Source organism: Lepus europaeus, chromosome 19 (assembly GCF_033115175.1).
Source record: "Lepus europaeus isolate LE1 chromosome 19, mLepTim1.pri, whole genome shotgun sequence".
NCBI classification, from domain to species: domain Eukaryota; kingdom Metazoa; phylum Chordata; class Mammalia; order Lagomorpha; family Leporidae; genus Lepus; species Lepus europaeus.
In genome coordinates this window covers 54,370,163-54,391,138 of record NC_084845.1, presented here as the reverse complement: position 1 = coordinate 54,391,138, position 20,976 = coordinate 54,370,163, and the positions used below count along the sequence as shown (strand labels likewise).

The 20,976-nt window shown below is 50.0% G+C and overlaps 3 protein-coding genes across 9 annotated transcripts in view; 2 read left to right on the top strand and 1 right to left on the bottom strand.

Annotated features, from left to right (window-relative positions):
- DUS2 (dihydrouridine synthase 2) overlaps positions 1–3,713 on the bottom strand; it is a 41,358-nt gene extending 37,645 nt beyond the window's left edge. For 2 of the 7 annotated variants that reach the window (XM_062177079.1, XM_062177087.1), the window contains exon 1: positions 3,623–3,707. The gene's annotated coding sequence lies outside the window, so the exon portion shown is untranslated. Of the gene's footprint in view, positions 1–1,492; positions 1,570–3,018; positions 3,108–3,622 lie in introns of all 7 variants that reach the window. The other 5 variants (XM_062177082.1, XM_062177085.1, XM_062177081.1 and 2 more) reach the window with 5 other exon arrangements.
- Positions 3,714–3,759: 46 nt separating this feature from the next.
- DDX28 (DEAD-box helicase 28) lies at positions 3,760–5,917 on the top strand. Its single transcript, XM_062176713.1, has one exon. It carries the CDS (start codon positions 3,761–3,763, stop codon positions 5,381–5,383), a length of 1,623 nt encoding a protein of 540 aa, XP_062032697.1. The 5' UTR covers position 3,760; the 3' UTR covers positions 5,384–5,917.
- A 2,993-nt stretch (positions 5,918–8,910) lies between these two features.
- Positions 8,911–11,803, top strand: DPEP2NB (DPEP2 neighbor). The gene is made up of 3 exons (XM_062176034.1): positions 8,911–8,919; positions 9,300–9,363; positions 10,777–11,803. The coding sequence occupies exons 1-3, from the start codon at positions 8,911–8,913 to the stop codon at positions 11,112–11,114; spliced, it is 411 nt and encodes a 136-aa protein (XP_062032018.1). The 3' UTR covers positions 11,115–11,803.
- Positions 11,804–20,976: the final 9,173 nt, after the last annotated feature.

Here is a 20,976-nt window from a genome sequence, read left to right as displayed (position 1 = left end):
TGTAGTTCTTTTTTTGCAACTTGAACATCTGAACCCCCGAAGGTAGTGATGATGGTATTTGGGCCCTATCACCCACATAGGAGACTGGGATGGAGTTCCAGGCTCACAGCTTAGGCCTGGTCCAGCCCTGATCATTGTGGCAATTTGGGGAGTGAAGCTTTCAGTAACCTATGACAGATGATAGTGGCTCAGACCTGGAACTGGTAGTGAAGGTGATGATAATTGGCCACATTTTAGAAATATTTTGAAGTTAAAGTCAATAGGAATAAAAATAAAATAAAAATCCATTCCCAAAGGTAACTACTGTTAATATTAATTTATTTATTTTAACCAAATATGGTCTCCTCTGAGCCAGACAGACCTGATGTTGCTCAGAGTTACGGAAGCTTCATCCACTTTCTTTTCACTTCTTTTTTTTTTTTTTTTAAAGATTTATTTATTTATTTGAAAGTCAGAGTTACACAGAGAGAGGAGAGGCAGAGAGAGAGAGAGAGAGAGAGAGGTCTTCCATCCACTGGTTCACTCCCCAGATGGCCGCAATGGTCAGAGCTGTGCCGATCCAAAGCCAGGAGCCAGGAGCTTCCTCCAGGTCTCCCACGTGAGTGCAGGGGCCCAGGGATTTGGGCCTTCTTCTACTGCCTTCCCAGGCCATAGCAGAGAGCTGGATCGGAAGTGGAGCAGTCAGGTCACAAACCAGCGCCCATATGGGATGCCGGCACTTCAGGCCAGGCGTTAACCCACTGCACCACAGCGCCAGCTCCTCTTTTCACTTCTCAGTCCACTCCAATCTTGCTTCTGCCTCTGTCACTCTATCAAAATGTCTCTAAGTCAAGTCACCAATTACCTCAAAGTTGCTCAAAATTGTGGCACAGCAGATATAACCAACACAGGCAACACTGGCATCCCATCTCTCTCTATCTCTCCCTCTCTTGCCATAACTTTGACTTTCAAATAAATAAATAAATCTTTAAAAAATAATTGGAGAGGCCAGCACTGTGGCATAGCGGGTTAAAGCCTTGGCCTAAAGCACCAGCATCCCATATGGGCACCAGTTCTAGTCCTGGCTGCTCTTTTTCCAATCCAGCTTTCTGCTATGGCCTGAGATAGCAGAAGATGGCCCAAGTGCTTGGGCCCCTGCACCCACGTGGGAGACCTGGAAGAAGCTCCTGGCTCCTGGCTTCATATCAGCTCAGCTCTGACCGTTGTGGCTATCTAAGAAGTGAATCAGCAGATGGAAGACCTCTCTCTCTCTGTCTCTACCTCTCTCTGTAACACTGTCTTTCAAATAAATAAAATAAATCTAAAAACAAAATAATTGGATATTATTGAATGTCTGCACGAAGAAGGAGGGGAAGAGAGAGGCTTTTGGCAGTGTCCAAAGAAGAAATTAGGAACAATGGGCGGACACAGGCTCAGACTAGCATGAAAATGTATAAAATATTGAGAAAGCAGCTACATGAGAAAGCTACATGCACATACACACATAATATACCTAAGTAATATTCTTCTGTGACAATTCCCTCAATGTATCTGCTCTGTCTTCATGGAAAGCAATTCTTTGTTTTATATCTGAAAAACAGTGGCATATAAAAATGGATGAAGACTGTCATTTTAAGGAACTATTTAGATAAGGAACAAGAAGTTCCAAGATCTCAGGAAAAAAAATCACAAAAGTAGCACAGACTCACAAAATCTTTGAGTATCCTTTATATAAACTTCCCTTCTATCATATCGCCAACTAGTGGTCATTCGGCCTGAGAACTCAGTAACAGAAAACTAAGCTCTCTCAAGACAGATCTGAGCATTTCTAGTTGTTACAGAAGTTCTTTACATCAAGTTCAGAACCTGCCTCATGTGAGTTCCGGTTCTGTCTTCTAGAATGATAAACCCCACATCTTGTCTCTTCTTCATCTGGCACATTCCTCAAATACATGAGGGCTGTTTCCTCTCCGTAGACCTCTCTTTTCCAGCTTCACCCTCTTAAATCACTCTTTCCTGTGCTTATGACATTCAGGGGCCTCAAAGTTCCTAATCCCAGGGCTATGATAAGCAATGGCATCAGTGTTCTTGCTACAGATACTGGAGACGGGGCAAGGACAGTGCAAGCGTTTGGCAAATGTGTCAATGCAAAAAGGTAACCTCAGCCTCTCTTCAGTCCTCACCTTCTATCCAGATTTCTCAACAAAACACTATTGATATTTTGGGCCAGATAATTATTTGTGTGGGGTTGTACTGTGCATTGTATGATGCTGAACAGCATCCCTGGCCTCTACCTTCTAGACACCAATAGCACCTAGTATTTGCCCAGATGTGGCAAAATCTCTCCAGCCATTGTTAAATGGAGGAGGGGGACAGGGACAAAATCACCCTCACTGTAGAACCACTACTTTAGGGGCCAGCACTGTGATGTAACAGACTAAGCTGCGGCCTACAATGTGAGCATCCCATATGAGTGCTGGTTAGAGTCCTAGCTTGCTTCACTTCCAATCCAGCTCTCTGATATTGCACCTGAGAGACCAGCAGGGGATGGCCCGAGTCCTTGGGCCCCTGCACCTGTGTTGGAGATCCAGATGAAGCTCCTGGCTCCTGGCTTCCAATCGGCACAGCTCCAGCCGTTGCGGCCATTTGGGGAATAAACCAGCAGAAGGAAGACCTTTCTCTCTGTCACCCCCTCTCACTGTCTGTAACTCTACCTCTCAAATAAATAAATAAAATTTTTTTAAAAAAATCTTTTTTAAGTCTGCTTCTGTATCACAATGGTACATGAAATTTTTTAGTTTTTCTCCTTTCAGTGATATCTGGAGAAACTAAAACACTTTCTCCAGATGTTAAGAACCTTGTAGGCTGTTAATGCACATTTACCTCATCTCCTCATTTCTCACAGAAATTGTCTGTTTTCAGATCCATTCAAGAAGGATGAATAATATAGTTTTGTTAGTTTGTTTGTTTGCAACTTGAACATCTGAATCCAAGAAAGGCATTCTGCCTGACCAGGGCAAAGTGAGGAAAGCCCCATACCTGATCACTTCACAGAGAAGCAGACTTTCCTTGCTACTTGGTTCAAGCAATTGGCGTGTCTGACCGGGAAGCCAATGGAGGTGAGCTCACTGCAAGAGTGGTGGGAGGGACAAGGAAGTGAGGAGTGAACCCCGGCTGAGAAAGAAAAACGCTGTGGAGAGATGGCTCTGCTTGACACAGCCTGAGGGCCTTACCTCACTTCTCAGGAAATAAGCTCAAAGCCACCAGCTTGCATCCTGGGTTCTCGGCCGGAGGAGGGGAGGGAAAGAACCCAGATCTATGACTCCCGTGCATTCATTCCCACTCTCAACACCCCACACACACATGCACTACTAGACCTTGCGCGGGGACCGCGGCTGCAAAACACTGCCATTCCGTTAGCGGTTACAAGGGGCGCGGGGCACGGGTTAAGCTATTACAGGGGCAACGAGGCCGACAAAGGAGAGTCACAGGCGCTGAGCACCCTAAGCGCCAGAAACCCTCCGCCCTCTTGAACTGTAGACCACTACCCCACGCCGCCAGGTCCTGGTCCTGCCCTCCACCTGTGTGCCCTTCCCCAAAGCTGGTCCAGGTCTGGATACCGCCACCCACTGTTCAGACTTACGGACTTTGCTGAACTGTACAGCTACCTTCTTCCTCACGGTTCTCCAGCTCCACGGGAGTTACTGAGCCATGCCGGCCACCGTACAGGAGGCGCGTCCGTGACGTCACTGGCTTGCGCCTCTCCTGGTCAAAGGGGAAAATGGCCTTAGCTAGGCCCACGCGGTTTTTGTCGCTGGAGGCTAGGTTGTTCCTGTTTCTCCGACGGGACCTGGTGGTCCGCGATCCCGACGAGCCCCTGCCCGTGGTGCGCATTCCACGGTCTCTACAGCGGCGGCAGGAACAGCGACAGAGAAGGCACCAGAGTTCCCCGCGGCCGGTGCTGGTGCGACCAGGGCCGCTGTTGGTCTCCGCGCGACGGCCAGAGTTGAACCAGCCGGCGGGCCTCACGCTGGGCCGTTGGGAATGTGCGCCTCTCGCCTCGCGTGGCTGGAGGCATCGGCGCGCGCATGGGGACCACTTCTCCATCGAACGTGCTGAACACCAGGCACCAGCGCTTCGGAACCTCTCATCGGACAGCAGCTTCGGCGATCTGGGTCTGGAGCCATGTGTGTTGCGAGCACTACGGGAGACTGCGCCCGAAGTCGTCCGGCCCACGACCGTGCAGTCGAGCACCATCCCCTCTCTGCTTCGCGGCCACCATATCCTTTGTGCCGCGGAAACAGGTAGTGGCAAGACTCTGAGTTACATACTACCTCTGTTTCAACGGCTTATGGGCCAGCCAAGCCTGGACCACCGCCGTATCCCCTCTCCCAGGGGCCTCGTCCTTGTGCCTTCCCGAGAATTAGCCGAACAGGTGCGAGCCGTGGCCCAGCCCCTGGGCAGCTCCTTAGGGCTGCACGTGCAGGAGCTAGGGGGAGGCCATGGTATGCGTAGAATCAAGCTGCAGCTATGCAAACAGCCTTCAGCAGATGTGCTGGTGGCCACTCCGGGGGCTTTGTGGAAGGCCCTGAAAAGTCAGCTCATCAGCCTGGCCGAGCTCTCCTTCATGGTGTTGGATGAGGCAGACACACTGTTGGATGACAGCTTCCTGGAACTGGTGAACTACATCTTGGAGAAGAGCCAGATAGCTGAAGGCCCAGCAGACTTAGAAGACCCCTTCAATCCCAAAGCTCAGTTAGTGCTGGTGGGAGCCACATTCCCTGAAGGGGTAGGCCAGTTGCTGAGTAAAGTCACCAGGCCAGACTCTGTCACCACCATCACCAGCTCCAAGCTCCACTGCATCATGCCTCACGTCCGACAGACATTTATGAGACTGAAAGGAATGGACAAGGTGACGGAGTTGTTGCAGATTCTCAAACGGCGTGACAGGCTAGACAGGACTGGCCCCTCGGGAGCTCTCCTGGTGTTCTGTAATAGTTCCAGCACGGTGAACTGGCTGGGATATATTCTGGATGACCACAAAATCCAACACCTAAGGCTGCAAGGGCAAATGCCAGCCTCGATGAGAGCAGGTATCTTCCAGTGTTTCCAGAAGGGCTCCCGAGACGTACTACTCTGTACAGACATAGCCTCTCGGGGCCTTGACAGCACCCGTGTGGAGCTAGTTGTCAACTATGATTTCCCCCTCACCCTGCAAGATTACATCCACAGAGCAGGGAGGGTGGGTCGTGTAGGTAGTGAGGTTCCAGGCTCCGTTATCAGCTTTGTGACCCATCCTTGGGATGTGAACCTGGTTCAGAAGATTGAGCTGGCAGCTCGCCGGAGGAGAAGCCTTCCCGGACTCCCATCCTCGGTGGGCGAGCCTTTGCCACTGCAAGCCTGATTTTAGCTGGCTTAAATGCGATGCCAGGGGTTGGCACTGTGGTGTTGCTGGTTCAGCTGCCACGGGGGGTGCCCACACTGCATATCAGAATGCCTGAGATGGAGTCCCACCTCCACTCCCAATTCAGCTTCCTGCAAATGAGCACCCTGGGAGGCAGCAGATGACTCCCATGTGGGAGATCTGTATGGAGTTCCTGTCTCCTGGCTTTGGACTGGCACCCTCCACCGCCAGCTATTGTGGATATTTGGGCAATGAACCAGAAGATGCAAGACCCGTCTCTGTCTCTTTCACTCTCTGCCTTCCAAATAAATAAAAATAAACTTTTAAAAAAACATGATGCCAGAACAGGGATCTTTGCAGTGTCCTCAGTGAGTGAACAAACTTCTCAGTGGGAAGCTCTGGGCTGCCCTGTCCTCTGCCTGCTAGAGCTTTGAAAGGTAAGCTGCCAGTCCGCATTAGAGGTTAAAGTACTGAAACTGGCTCTCTGGTTTCCACATGTCATGTGAAAAATAAAGTGGGTTGTTTTACTCTCTGTCATGTCATCATTTCTAACAGTGATGTTTTTGTGGGTCTCCTTTATATAATTACCTTTGGCACAGAGTTCAGATTCTTAAGATTCACCCCAGAGCACCACATCTCGGACAGGTTTTCTCTAGGTTGATAATATTTTAAGTTTTTATTTTTTTCAAAATTTAATTTTACTTGAATGAACAACAGAGAGAGAGAGAGAGAGGTCTTCCATCTACTGGTTCACTTCCCAAATGCTCAGAACAGCCAGGGTTGGGCAAGGCCAAAGTCAGGAGCCCCAAACTACCACCAGGGCTACCATGTGAGTAGCAAGAACCCAAGTACCTGACCCATCGTCTGCTGTCTTCCAGGCTGTGCACCGGCAGAAAACTGGATTAGGAGCAGAGGAGCCAGGACTCAAACCAGGCTCCAATATCAGGTGCAGGCATCCAAACAGCAACTTAACTGCTGCGTAAACACCCACCCAAAGAGAGTTTCCTTACCAGTAATACTTGGGCAAAATTGCAAACTCAGAGTGAAATGTCTCTGGGAATTTTACCTTCAGGAAGGAAGGTAAAAGGAAAAGGTCAGCTGCAAAAGTATCGCTTGTGCGTTTCCAGGCTCTGCCTTCTGCCCCATTTTTGTGTTGCAGAAGAAGGAAATGAAAGCGTTACAAAACAGGCAGAGCAAGCATTTAGCATCCCTTATCTCCTGGGTTCCAGTCTCTGTGTAAGTTTTGCCTATAGTTGAGGGTCAAATGTAATACTCCATAAAACAATTCAGGGCCCAGAGCAAACTTTGCCAAAAGAATACTGTACTGAGTGTACAATTATAGCTCTCTTTCACATACAAAGAAACAGGCTTAAAGGGATAAAAGAATGTGCTCCAGATTAAACAGTTAAGTAGGACAGCATCTGGTTGCCTGCCCCAGAGGTTGTGTTCCTAACCACCATACTAGCTTCTCTCAAATATGATTCATACACAGAATTACTACATCTGTTTTCCTGGAGTATTCCTCATTTACAGCTGTTGCCTCGCAGTTTCTAAGCTTGCCCATTTTGACACTCAAAAACATCCCAGTTAAACAGTTTGGTCACTATCTATGGATCATTGTGGCAGAATTGCCTGGGAAACTTGTTAAAAGTGCAAATTCCTATTTCCCATTACAGATTGGATTAAGCTCTTTGTGGGTTGACCCAAGAATCCTATTTTTTTAAGCATCCAAGGTGATTCTCAGGCCCCTTTAAGTTAATCTCCCATTTGTCTACCCTGTGCTGCCTTTCCCCATGGTCCTGGCCATGCCCTGGTGAAGTAGTTATGTACCCCCAACAAAGCAGGGGTGCTTCTGAACAGTGCTTCAGGAATCTGGTTTCATGCTGACCTTCCTGCCAGGAAGAACCTCCCCCAGAACCCTCCCCTTCACCACTCCACCAGCAGTCAGCTCTGATTAGGCCTCATCTCTGTGGCATAACATGCACCACAATAATTCAAGCAACTTCCCAGGAGAGATGCTGGGATTCTTGACTGTGGCTGCCCCACCTCCAGGATAGTAGTTAAGGCAGTCCCTACCTCATAAAGCATCCCGACTGCAACAGCCCTGGTTTTTTCAAGGTCTCCTAAATGTTATTTCTAGGAAGTTCTTGGCCACATCAAACCAAAGGCTACCTCAAATGGTTTCCTAGTTTGGCCTGATGTGGCTAAGGGCAGTTTGTTTCCTCCTTAGAGCAGGACCTGCTCCTCTTTTTGGAACCTGCTTTTCACCTGTGTTGCTGCTGCTGTGCCCATATTTTCTCTTTATAAGGGGGTGGGATTTATTGGTTACCTCTTCAGAGGGGAGGGGAGTGAAATGATAAGGTATTCATTTTGTATGGTTATTCTCATAATTTTTGAATTTTAGGTTAAAATGGGTCCATCATTCCCACTTTGTGAAATCAGTCAAAAACCTCATGTTGCCTCGGGAGCACCCTTAACATCCCTCTCCCTGTCCATCATCTTGAAATCTGGTAAGCTTGTCTTTGCATTCCCGCCAGCTATAAATCTGGAGCCCCAGCATGAACAACATGAAACCCTGCTGTTGAGCACACCAGCTCTGCTACTTGTGTCCACTTGGGTAGACCCCTTTACATCGTGGGTTTTGGTTTTTCTTTTTTGAGTATTCAGATGTAAATGAATGAATATTCTATGAATGTACATTTGGAACAGAACAAAGTCAAGAAAAGAATGTCTTTGCTTTTATTTATTTATTTTTTTCAAAGATTATTTATTTGAAAGTCACAAAAAGAGAGATCTTCCATTCTCTGGTTCACTCCCTAGATGGCTGCAACTGCCAGGGCTGGGCCAGGCTGAATCAGGAGCCAGGGGTTTTATCCAGGTCTCCAAGATGGGTGGCAGGGCCCCAGGTACTTGAGCTATCTTCCACTGCTTTTCCCAGGCCAGTAGCAGGGAACTGGATCTGAAGTGGAGCTGCCAGGACTTGAACTGGAGCCCATGTGGGATATTGGCATTGCAAGTGTTGGCTTTATCTGCTATGCCACAACACTGGCTCCCATTTTTGCTTTTATTATATTTTTTTACATTTTTGTTTATTTATTAAAAGGAAGCAAGAGAAACAGGTCTTCCATCTGTTGGCTTACTCTCCAAATGCCTGCAGCAGCCAGGACTGAATCAGGCCAAAGTCAAGAGACCAGAATTCAGTCTGGGCTTTCCACATGGTAACAAGTACCCAAGTACCACTTTGAGCCATCATCTGCTGCCTCCAAGGCAGCACATTAGCAAGAAGCTGCATCAGAAGTGGAGCAGGGACTCAAACCTAGGTACTCCAATATGGCATGCAAGTATCCCAAGCAGTGGCTTAAACACAGCACCAAACCCGCATCCCCTGCCTTTGCTTTGATTCTTCTCTGCTGGAGTGTCTTTCTTCTCCTCTCCCTGTGTCCAAATCTCACTATCCTTTAGCCCACCTCCAGGGAGCCTTCCCTGATTCCATAGTCCTTCCAGTTGTCTGCCTCTCCAACTGTTGAATGCTTAAGGTAAGGCTGTGTAACCTAGCAGCCGCGTAGGTTAATCTGGTACCTCTAGCCAATCTCAGAATTTGGTTTCCCTTACCCTCGTGTGGTCAGTGAGGCTGTGCCAGCCTATGGGTGTGATCCAAAAGGAATGGCTACTTGAATAAGGAGTGGGGAGGGCTCAGGCAAGTGCCCCTCTGCGTTCATCCCACTCTTCCACAAAACGCCAAGGGCCTGAAGCCTGCCCTTTAAGTCATATATTCCCTGTGTGACCACACTGGGTAGTGAGGACCTCATAGGCTCTCTATTTCCATGTCAGGGTATCTACGCAAACATGATGCCCTTGCAGAAATTTCCCTACCATTTCTCTTCTAGATACCAACCTGTGTGGTTGCTTGTGACAGAGTGAGCAGATCTTGTATATTCACCCTAACTTGTCCTGTGTCCCCTGGGAGGGCAGTGCAGCAGGTTGGCCTAGAATGGGCATCTGTACAGGAGGCACTGGTGTACACACCCACATCTGGCTGCCACAGTGCCTTCTGAACTTGCCTATCACACCTCAGAACCTCCCCAGCCATGAGTAATACCAATGGCCTCGGTCCCCCAGGGATCCAGTGTTCCCATTCACTGCTGAGGGTAAGTGAGATGTCACTTCTGGACAAGTGTTCAAAAGGTTCTACTCTTTATACATTTTGCCCTGTCTTTTGGCTATGAGATGCTTTTGGCCTTTTGCTGATTAGACCCTTAGCAAAAACCAAGCGTGTTTTTGTTGGAGTGGTTTGAGGAGGAACTGCTGGTGAACCTCCCCGTCAGATCCAGGCACCTTGGCTGCGCTGTCAGCTGGACATACACATGGGACCCGTCAGCCACATCCCAGCCTGGGCTCCTAAGTACTAAGGAACAATGTGGGTAGTCAAGGATAGATGAAGTGCCAGAGACTGGAGGTCTCAGAAGATGTCACAGGAAGTTAAGCTAATGTGAGAAGTTCCCTTGAGCCCAGCCTTAGTGGCCAGGATTTGGCTGTGAACCTTCTCATCATCACCCTGCCTTGGTATGTGGCCTTTTAGAAAGTATTAGCAAACAGTAAGAGTTCATCGTGGGCCGGCGCCATGGCTCAACAGGCTAATCCTCCGCCTTGCGGCGCCGGCACACCAGGGTTCTAGTCCCAGTTGGGGCGCCGGATTCTGTCCTGGTTGCCCCTCTTCCAGGGCAGCTCTCTGCTGTGGCCTGGGAGTGCAGTGGAGGATGGCCCAAGTGCTTGGGCCCTGCACCCCATGGGAGACCAGGAGAAGCACCTGGCTCCTGCCTTTGGATCAGTGCAGTGCACCGGCCGCAGCGGCCATTGGAGGGTGAACCAACGGCAAAGGAAGACCTTTCTCTCTGTCTCTCTCACTGTCCACTCTGCCTGTCAAAAAAAAAAAAAAAAAGAGTTCATCGTAGTTGAAACAAGAAGCACAGATGGGACCCAAGAGGAGATGCCAGGATGAGAGGGATTCTTAAGTGATTTATATTATATCACTTGTTTCCAAAACTTAAAAATTATTTCTGTGACAGCCTCAGAAGTGAAGTTCTTAAGAAATGTCTCAGCTGTGGAAGGGAGAGACTGAGGGGGTCTTGACTGCAGTTATCCTGAAGTTCTGTTCTCTCAGGGAGTGGAGCACAGATGTCCTTGTATCCTGCTGCTGCCATAGCTTCACAGAATTGCTTCTGCAACCACAATCCATTCTCTAAGGAACCTGCAGAAGTGACAGGCCAAGGCTGTGTCTGGGATGCCTGGTAGACAAGAGGGCTGTGGCCAAAACGGAGACAGGAGAGAGAGGAGGTCCTGGTAGCACAGTGTACGTAGCAGAAGTAGCTGAGCAGTCCTGGTTTTCTTTCCAGCAGCTGTGCCTCCCACTTCTCTTCCTGTATCTGGCCTCTACCATATCATCTACCGAGGATGTAGAGAAACCCAGGTGGGCTGGCACGGGGAGACACACTGCCTGGTTTGTGGCTTCCAGGTCTATGGTGATGCTTCTTTAGCAAAGTCCAGAACAGAGAAGCCACTCCTGTGTTGGGCTCCCAAGAGACCTCAAACTCTGGCAGAGTTGGACAAAGTCCTGAGTTGCTCTGTCCCCAAAACTTGGCACTTGCGGTGTGTGGGAACAAGATCAGTTCGCAGAAGCTTGCTGGCCGAGCCCTTCATGGAGGACAAATGTCTAACTGCCTTAGATGCTTAATGCCCCTTCTGCAGTGACCTCCGTTGTCCACCACTGGAGACAGAGGCTGGGCCACTCTGCCGGTAGCCCCCTTCCATACTAACTGCCCACGAACTGGGGTTTGAAGTGAGAAGCTGCTTTGAACATCCCAGGGCTGAAGCTAGCCTGGAAGAAAACCTGATGCTCCTCTGCCCGATCCTGTAGAGTTTCTTCTTGGGCAGAAGAAAGAAAAGCCTGCATTCTGCCAGCCGAGGAGAAGTCAGGAGCAGAGACGGGGTGCAGAGTGGCCAGAATGGGCCCAGTCCGCCAGAGGGACTCCTCCCCTGAGTCATTGCCCACACAAAACAGGAAGGAGCGGGCTTCCTGAAACTGGAAGCAGCAAGCTGTGGCTACCCAGGGAGTCTCCTGCCTGGGGTGTTAGGAGACAGAATAAAGAAACCTAGCGAGCCCATCTTCCTGGAGCAGGAACAGTACAGATAAAGTCAAGCAATACACCCCTGAGGCGCGTATGCTTCCTTACCCCAGTCCTTTGTAGCACCAGTGGAGTTCCTGCTGCTCAATAAAAATTTGTTTCTGGCTTGAACTTCCTTTTATCCAACAAGTCCAAGCCCCTAGCCTCCCTTTGCTCCTGAAGTACATTCCTTTGTGGAGGACCTTGTCTTATAGCACCTTCTGTTCTCAAAATAGACCCCTGGGTGCACCATCAGTGTAACTCCTGTAATTGGGGAGGGACCCAGGTAGTTTAAGAAGCGTAACCTGATAAATGGTTGTGTGTGTGTGCATTCACGCACGTGTGCACACGTATATGCACATGCTCACAGAAGAGGGGCAGGATTGAGAAAATGTTCTTCCATCTATCAATCCAATCCACCCATCCATCTATCCATTTATTCAACAAGTACTTATTGAGCACCTGTTATATACCAGCCACTGTGCTAGTTGCTTGGGATATGTTGGTGAATGAGATGATCAAAACCCCTTTCCCTAAGGAACCCACAAACTAAAGGGGGACAAAGAGGTAAAAAAAAAAATATTTCAGGTTCTTAGAATTTCTATGAAGAAAAATAAAACAGGATGAGATTATAGAGTGACAAGAGGTGCTGTGTTACATAGTCCGAGGAGGTGACATTTCAGCAGAGGTTTTAAGGGAGTCCTGTGAGAAATTAAGAGGAAAAACATTCCTGGAGGAAATAGTAAGTGTAAAAACCCTGTGGTAGGAACAAGACTGACCTACGACCAGCAGAAAGGCTAGTGTGGCCAGGAAGGAAAGATGGAGATGACTGAAAGAAACAGTTGGAGAAGTGGGTGTGGACCAGACCACAGTGGGCCCCATCAGCCCAAGTGAGGAGTATGGCTCTTGTGTGACAGGAAGTCACGGGAGAAATTGGAACAAGGTGGGGAAGTGACCTGATGCAGATGCTAAAAGGATCACTCTGACTGCTGTGTGTCACTGCAGTGAGGCACTAGCTGTTACCAGTGGAATGTCTCTCTCAGCAGTTAAGGGGACAGTTGGTCCTGGGGGGTGGGGGTGGGGTGGGGAGAGCAGTTACATAAGAGTTTGGGCCTGTTTCCCAGGCCCCCTGCATCATCAGCCGGAACAGAAGGTGGCACTGCCAGCAGCACTTAGCCCTCAGCCCCAGGTGAAGCTACCGACCCTGCAGTCAGTTCCTTCATCCTCAGGGCCACGCAGCAAGATGGTCACTCCACCCTGACCCACATACCCTCAAGGCCAGGAAAGGTCCGAATAAGAAGTTTCCCTAGAGAGGAGGTATTTTGGGACACCAACATCCCCACAGCACAGCCTGGAATCCAGTCCTACCTCCACTTCCCATCAGCTTCCTACTAATACACATGCTGGGAGGTAGCAGATGATGGGGCAAATGCTTGGGCCATACCACCCGTGTGGGAGTCCTGGATGGAGTTCCAGATTCCTGGCTTCAGCCTAACCCAGATGGAAGACCTCTCACTCTCTCTCTCCCTTCCTCCTTCTCCCTCTCTCAAATAAATGAAACCAAAAGTTTCTCCAGCCTGGGTTAGAAGAAGGATGCACAGCCCTGGGGCTCCCAGAGCATCCTTACTGAGAATCTCAAGCCACTGCGGTCTGTCTCTCCTACATGGTGTGACTGAGGCAGATTTGTGGTTACTGGAGGGGTCATGTAGATTGGCAATTCACAAACCTGAGACAGACTCAGCTGGAGTCTCATTTCAAGAATGAGAAATCCCCAGCACCCACACCAGTCTGAGTTTTGGGAGTGAGGCCCTAGAAATACGTAGTTTTAAACTGACTACCAGTTTACAGGAAATATAAGGAACAGAAGAAAATGTTAAATGACACCATGGGATGCAGTCAACAATCTCCCAAACATTAAAAACTCTTAAAAACTAACACAGATGTGATTTTTTCAATAAATAAATTGGCATCTCAAATTGGAGTGCCAATTTGACTCCTGGGTGTTCCACTTCTGATCCAACTCGCAGCTATGTGCCTGGGAAAGCAGCAGATGAGGGCCCAAGTACTTGGAGCCTGCCACCACCATGGGAGACCCAGGTGGAGCTTCAAGCTCCTGGCTTTGGCCTGGCCCAGTTCAAACTGTTGTGGCCATTTGGGGAGTGGAAGAAAAAAGAGGAAGGAACCCAGAGATAAGTCACAGCAATCATACATAATGTAGGAAATCTTAACGTACATTATAATTTAAATAAATCAATTATGTGAAAATTGGGTAATCAAGGGAATTTGAACTTGATAATCTTTGATATTTAAGAAGCATTTTTAGGCCAGGCCGGCGCTGCGGCTCACTAGGCTAATCCTCCACCTGCAGCGCCGGCACACCGGGTTCTACTCCCGGACAGGGTGCCAGATTCTGTCCCGGTTGCTCCTCTTCCAGTCTGGCTCTCTGCTGTGGCCCGGGAAGGCAGTGGAGGATGGCCCAAGTCCTTGGGCCCTGCACCCGCATGGGAGACCAGGAGAAGCACCTGGCTCCTGGCTTCAAATCAGCACAGTGCACTGGGGGGTGCTATTGGGGGGTGAACCAACGGAAAAAGAGGACCTTTCTCTCTCTCTCTCTCTCTCTCTCACACTCACTGTCCACTCTGCCTGTCAAAAATTTTTTTTAAAAAAAGAAGCATTTTTAAATTTTGAGGTATTGTAATGGTATGGTAGTTGTCTTTTAAAAAGGAATCTGGAGCCGGCGCCGCGGCTCAATAGGCTAATCCTCCGCCTTGCGGCGCCGGCACACCGGGTTCTAGTCCCGGTCGGGGCACCGATCCTGTCCCGGTTGCCCCTCTTCCAGGCCAGCTCTCTGCTGTGGCCAGGGAGTGCAGTGGAGGATGGCCCAAGTCCTTGGGCGCTGCACCCCATGGGAGACCAGGAGAAGCACCTGGCTCCTGCCATCGGAACAGCGCGGTGCGCCGGCCGCAGCGCGCTACTGCGGCGGCCATTGGAGGGTGAACCAACGGCAAAAAGGAAGACCTTTCTCTCTGTCTCTCTCTACTGTCCACTCTGCCTGTCAAAAAAAAAAAAAAAAAAGGAATCTGGGTTGGTTTTGAAATAGAATATGCCGGCTGGCACTGTGGCTTATCAGGCTAATCCTCCGCCTTGTGGCGCCGGCACACCGGGTTCTAGTCCCGGTTGGGGCACCGGATTCTATCCCGGTTGCCCCTCTTCCAGGCCAGCTCTCTGCTATGGCCCGGGAAGGCAGTGGAGGATGGCCCAAGTGCTTGGGCCCTGCACCCGCATGGGAGACCAGGAGAAGCACCTGGCTCCTGGCTTCGGATCAGCGCAATGCGCCAGCCGCAGCAGCCATTGGAGGGTGAACCAACGGCAAAAAGGAAGACCTTTCTCTCTGTCTCTCTCTCTCATTATCCACTCTGCCTGTCCAAAAAAGAAGGAAGGAAGGAAGGAAGGAAGGAAGGAAGGAAGGAAGGAAGGAAGGGAAGATGCCCTTTGGGATACCTGCATCCCAAATCATATCTCAATTCGAGTCCTAGTTCTGCTCTGGATTGCAGCTTCCTGCTAATATACTCCCTGGGAAGCAGCAGATGGTGGCTCAAATATTTGAAACCCTGCTACCCACGTGGGAGACCCAAATTGAAGTCCTGGCTCCTAACTTCAATCTGGCTTAGTCCAGCACTCCAGTTGTGGATATTTGGGAAGTGAAACAGTGTGGATGGGAAATTGTGTATGTGTGTGTGTGTGAATGTGTGCCAGCCTTTTTTTTTTTTTTTTTTTTTTGACAGGCAGAGTGGACAGTGAGAGAGAGAGACAGAGAGAAAGGTCTTCCTTTGCCATTGGTTTACCCTCCAATGGCTGCTGTGGCCGGCGCGCACCATGCTGATCCGAAGGCAGGAGCCAGGTGCTTCTCCTGGTCTCCCATGTGGGTGCAGGGCCCAAGCACTTGGGCCATCCTCCACTGCACTCCTGGGCCACAGCAGAGAGCTGGCCTGGAAGAGGGGCAACCGGGACAGAATCCAGCGCCCTGACCGGGACTAGAACCCGGTGTGCCGGCGCTGCAAGGCGGAGGATTAGCCTGTTGAGCCACGGCACCGGCTGTGTGCCTGCCTTTAAAATAATTTTTAATTTTTTTTTTTAAACGGCCCTTACTGGGACCAGCACTGTGGTGTAGAAGGTTAATCCTAGACCTGCAGTGCTGGCATCTCATATGGTGCCAGTTCAAGTCCCAGCTGCTCCACTTCTGATCCAGCTCTGTGCTAATACTCCTGGGATAGCAGTGGAAGTTGACCCAAATGTTTGGGCCCCTGCACCCAACATGGGAGGCCTGGATGAAGATCCTGGCTCCTGGCTTTGGCCTGGCCCAGGCCCGGCCATTGTGGCCATTTGGGGAGTGACAATCTCTGTCTCTTCCTCCTCTCTGTGGTTTTGCCTTTCAAATAATTTTTTTTTTTTTTTTTTTTTTTTTTTTTTTTTTTTTTTTTTGTGGACAGGCAGAGTTAAATAGTGAGAGAGAGAGAGGCAGAGAGAAAGGTCTTCCTTCAGTTGGTTCACCCCCCAAATGGCCGCTACCACCGGCGTGCTGTGCCAATCAGAAGCCAGGAGCCAGGTGCTTCCTCCTGATCTCCCATGTGGGTGCAGGGCCCAAGGACTTGGGCCATCCTCCACTGCCCTCCCGGGTCACAGCAGAGAGCTGGACTGGAAGAGGAGCAACTGGGACAGAATCCAGCGCCCCAACCGGGACTAGAACCCGGGGTGCCGGCGCCGCAGGCGGAGGATTAGCCTAGTGAACCACAGCGCCGGCAATAAAATGAGTAAAAAAAAAAAAAGGGCCCTTACCTTTTAGAGAGGCATACTTACATATGGATGAAGTTTCTGTAATTTGCATTAAAATGATCTGCAGAAAAGTGTGACTGAGGGTACAAATGAGACAAGAGGGGCCGTGAGTTGATAACTGTTGAAGCTTGTGATGGCTACATGCGAGTTCAGTATACTTTTCCGTATGAAGTTTTCTCTAATAAAAATAAATACTACTGAAGTACGGTGTCATGTTCAGCCAGATTTGGAATCAGTGAGAACTCAGTTGGGCAGCTTCCCAGGGTAAAGTAGCTTGTGGGCACCATGGCAGCCAGGCAGTGGGGCAGTCTGTGCTACACAGCATGGTGTACGGCGAATGCACATTGTTGCAGAAACAGCTCTGCCAGCCTGGGAGATGAGCAACCTAGGCTGGGCAGAGACAGCAAGTCTGAACCTGCTGTGAAATCACACGTGCTGTGCAGCAGATAAATGTTTGCTTGGTCAGGAATGGCTATGGAACCTGGCACCCCTACAGCCCACCCTTCTGTGTGCTTCTGTCAGTGCCAGTAAAGGATGCCTGGACACGGAGATGGCTGGAAGGAATCCAAGGCCTTTCCTGAGGAGGGAGGCAGCAGCTGGAAGTGGAAGGATTCTAGGATCCCCATCTGACTTGGCCAGGAGTGCGGCCTGTGGTCATCTGCCCACCCAGCAGTTCAGTCTGCTCACTTAGAGAATGGGACTGCTAAAATTCTACTTTGGAGGCTATTTGAAAATTAAACGGGCTGAGACATGCCAGCTTGGCAGCTTAGTTCTAAGCCCATGGTAACTTTGGCTGTTGTCATCGTCACCCTTGAGCCCTTGCTCTATAAAGGGAGGGGAAGCAGCAGCCTCACAGGCGCCAAAATGGACTCACTCCACAACAAATCTTGTTCGCACACTCGCTGAATGCAGGTGTAGTGCCAGGTGCCAGGATATGGTGATGCGGCTTCATTAAGTTGCCTTGGCAGCTTCAGGAGCAGGTCACCCCTGCAGACTGCTGTTCCGAGGAGGAAGGAGAGCACTGAACCAGAGAGAGTAGCATCTCACCCAGGTCCCTATCTTTATATATATCTATATCTACATAGATACATATACAGATATTTACATATATATCTATATATAGATATATATATAAATATATTTACATACATATGTACATACACACACACACACATATATATATATATATAATTTATTTATCTGAAAGAGTTATGGTGGAGGGAGGGAAGAGACAGACAGATTTTTCCATCTGCTGGTTCACTCCCCAGATGTCTGCAATGGCCAGGACTGGCCAGACTGAAGCCAGGTCTCCCACATGGGTGCAGGGGCCCAAGGACCTGGGCCATCTCCCACTGCTTTTCCCAGGCACATTAGGAGGGAGCTGGATCAGAGGTGGAGCCGTCGGGACACAAACCAGCACTCATATGGGATGCTGGCGTTGCAGGCAGTGGCTTTACTTGTTATGCCACAACACCAGCCCCAGGGCCCTGTCTTTAAAGAGTGTAAGTCCCCAGACAGGATTTGGATTTGTCAGACTTCTCCATGATATGCTTCTCCTCTCCAGGCAACTGACTATCACAGTTGAGGGGGTACCATCTGAACCCCAGGGACACCCTAAGCATCTTACTGGAATTAGCTCCTGTACCCCAGAGCCCTATAACCTCCCCTTCTACCCTTGGCTGATGGTACAACCTCAAGACACAGGACAACTTGCCAAGTCTTCAGGACAAAGGATCCAAGCCTCTAGAAGATACTGTAACATCTGGCACCAGAAGCAGCCCATTCAGACACTTCAAGCCTGTTGAACATCGCATGTGGTTTTGCTCCATGAATCTCAAATACTGGATATTCTGTACTGCCTGAAAGCAGCAGAACCTGGCTGTAAAAGGCATTCAACAGTGCAGACAGGACCCACATCACCAGTCACCTCCATCAAAAAGCGGGCCAGGAATGTGGGCAGAAAAGAAAGGTGGGAGCTGGGAAGAAGCTTAGATGGAAGCAGGAGACAGAGATGAATGAGTGGTTATGCATTTCTCCCAGCCAGAAAAACACTGGCTAAGGCCTGTGGGGAAGCTGCTGCTGTGATACCAACATCCCATATCACAGCACCAGTCTGAGCCCCAGCTGCTCTACTTCTGATCCAACTCCCTGCTAACATGTCTGGGAAGGCAGCAGAAGATGGCTCGAGTATTTGGGCCCCTGCCACCCATGTGGGAGACCAGGATGGAGTTCCTGGCTCCTGGCTTCAGACTGTTCCAGCCCCAGCTGCTGCAACAATTTGGGGAGTGAACAAGTGGATGGAAGATCAATCTCTCTCTCTCTCTCTCTCTGTCACTCTGCCTTTCAAATAAATACACAAATCTTAAGAAAAATACTGCCTACCTTTTAAGGAAGAAAAATGTGCTAGCTCTTTGCCATATTGGGAAGCGTGACCTCAGCTTTTTGATTGGAGGATGTGTGTTTGTGGTGGCCAGGCTATCTTCTGGCTTGGCAGACAGTTGTTTCTGGGGAATTTGACTGTGGCAGTGATCATGGGAGCAGCGTGAGAGCAGCACCCACGAAGATGCAGGTCAGCATGAGTCTGCAGGACCCGAGGGTCGTGAGTGGAGACTGACCATCACATGGGCCATGCTGGATACCAAGTAAGCACCCTCCTCCACCCCATCCCTGCACTCTGAGAGTGTGAGGCAGCCAGTGCACCTGTAACTCAGACTGACTTTTCACTTCCCTGTACATCCTCGCCATACACTGGCAATCAGCTCTACACCAGCGCAAGACTGGTCCCAGAAGAAATCTCTTTTTATCACTGCTTCCTCTGCAGCTCTTGATTTTTGTGAACACTGCCTGGGTGGAGAATTAGAGTGAGAAGCTGCTCACTCACCTATCCCTTTTTGGTGGCAAGATTTCCCATCCTAAGTCTGCCTCAACGACCCAACCAGTTGCAGACTGAGGGGGTAGCATGTGCCATGTCCCTGTGGTAGGAAGCAGCACGGCTGGTGTGGCCAGAGCTCAGAGGGCAAAGGGGTTTGGGCTGTTTGCTGAGATTTACGAGGCTGGTGGGAACAGACTCCTCAGGACTTGAAAACCAAAGAAAGAAATGTGTTACCTAAGAGCATCGAGAAGATGCAGAACTTTAGGCAGGAAGATGACAGTAGAGAATGGACTGGGGGTGGAGTGGGGGCTAGGGAGGCCAGGAGGAAACGAAAAAGGAAGGGGATCAGTGCTGAGGAAGACGCAGTGGGGACAGCGAGGAGACGCACCAGGAAGATGTCAGGATTTGGAGATGGTGTGAAGAGAGGTAGGGGAGATGGCAAGGAGGCATCAAAGACTACACTTAGGGTCACTTCTGGCGTCAGGCTCTGCCCTTCCCACCTCCACCCCACTTCCTCTTCTGCCCACTGCCAGCATCCGGATAACTTCTGTCATAGCCTGTGCCCACAAACTGTCCCTGCCCCAGAGCTGTGTCACCAATACTGGGGGCTCTGACACCAACATTTCACTAGTGTGGGCTTATTTATCCCTGCAAGAGGCAGGGCACAGACATGGCCTCCGAGGAGGTGAAGAGGACAAAAGATCACCTTGTTGACCAAAATTTGCTCACCACTGTGAGCGACCCTATGTGCCTGGGTACGTTTGCTTTTCCACGACCGGCTTCGTATGGCTGCCTCATGGCTGAAGTTTGAGGACTTAGGTTGGATGTTACGGAAAAACTGTGCTGCCTGGCTAATCCGCAGAGAGGGCAGCCGCCTCTACGGGCTGGACACAGCCTGCCTCTGCTGGGCTAGATTTTCCTCCGATTCCTGGGATGTCAGCCAGTCAGCCCTTGAAGAAAAGCTAAACGGAAAACGTCAATAAGCTAAATCCTCCTCACTCACTCCTCTCTCGGTGGCTGCTACTTATTTATTCCCACTCACTTCTGCCCATAAACTGCCCACTTTCTGGGGGCTATCAGGACTGGGAACAAGCCCATTACCCTAAATCCACATCCTTGGTCTAGAAACCAACAGATCCAAGAGATCCTCCTTCCTCTTGCTACTCGGCAGCACGAGACTGTAGGGGCTGCTGACCAGCAGTTGGCAGGAGGATGGAAGAGAGCCATGTCTGAGTTGGGTACTCTAACCAGGGACACACCCTGCTATTCTCAGAAGCAGCACCCTAGGGAACGCGTGCTGTCTCCCTCTGACCATAGTACACAAGGATCCCCACCTCCAGCTCAGCACCATTGATTTTTCCTTCCTCCTGGACAGCAGGCACTTGGGGACATCAAGTGCACAGTCCCAGACCTACATCCAAGCTAAGAACACCTCTCCCCTCACAGGTAGCTCCAGTCCCTTTGTTTGCTTGTTTCCCTCTTAGAGGGCCTTCTGGAATGCCAAAGCTCAGTACAAGGCTTTGAGAGGTCTCTGGGGAGGAAGCCTCTAAAATGGGGCTTCTTTGAGAGGGCTATCCCCTTGGGAATATGCTCACATATATGTGCACTTGGGGGGGGGGAGCTCGGGGGTGTCCTGGAGGAAGCAGCTAGGCCGCAGATGCAGATTGGGTGGGGCCTCCAGGCAAATATGGGAACTAAGCCCTTGAGGTTTTGTGGGGAGCTAGAGC

Bases quoted from the DNA above. Each gene is read 5' to 3' on its own strand.
- DDX28 (XM_062176713.1), top strand. From the start codon at position 3,761: ATGGCCTTAGCTAGGCCCACGCGGTTTTTGTCGCTGGAGGCTAGGTTG.
- DPEP2NB (XM_062176034.1), top strand. The intron at 9,364-10,776 runs GTTGGCCTAGAA...TTTTCTTTCCAG, and splicing joins CTGGGAGGGCAGTGCAGCAG to CAGCTGTGCCTCCCACTTCT.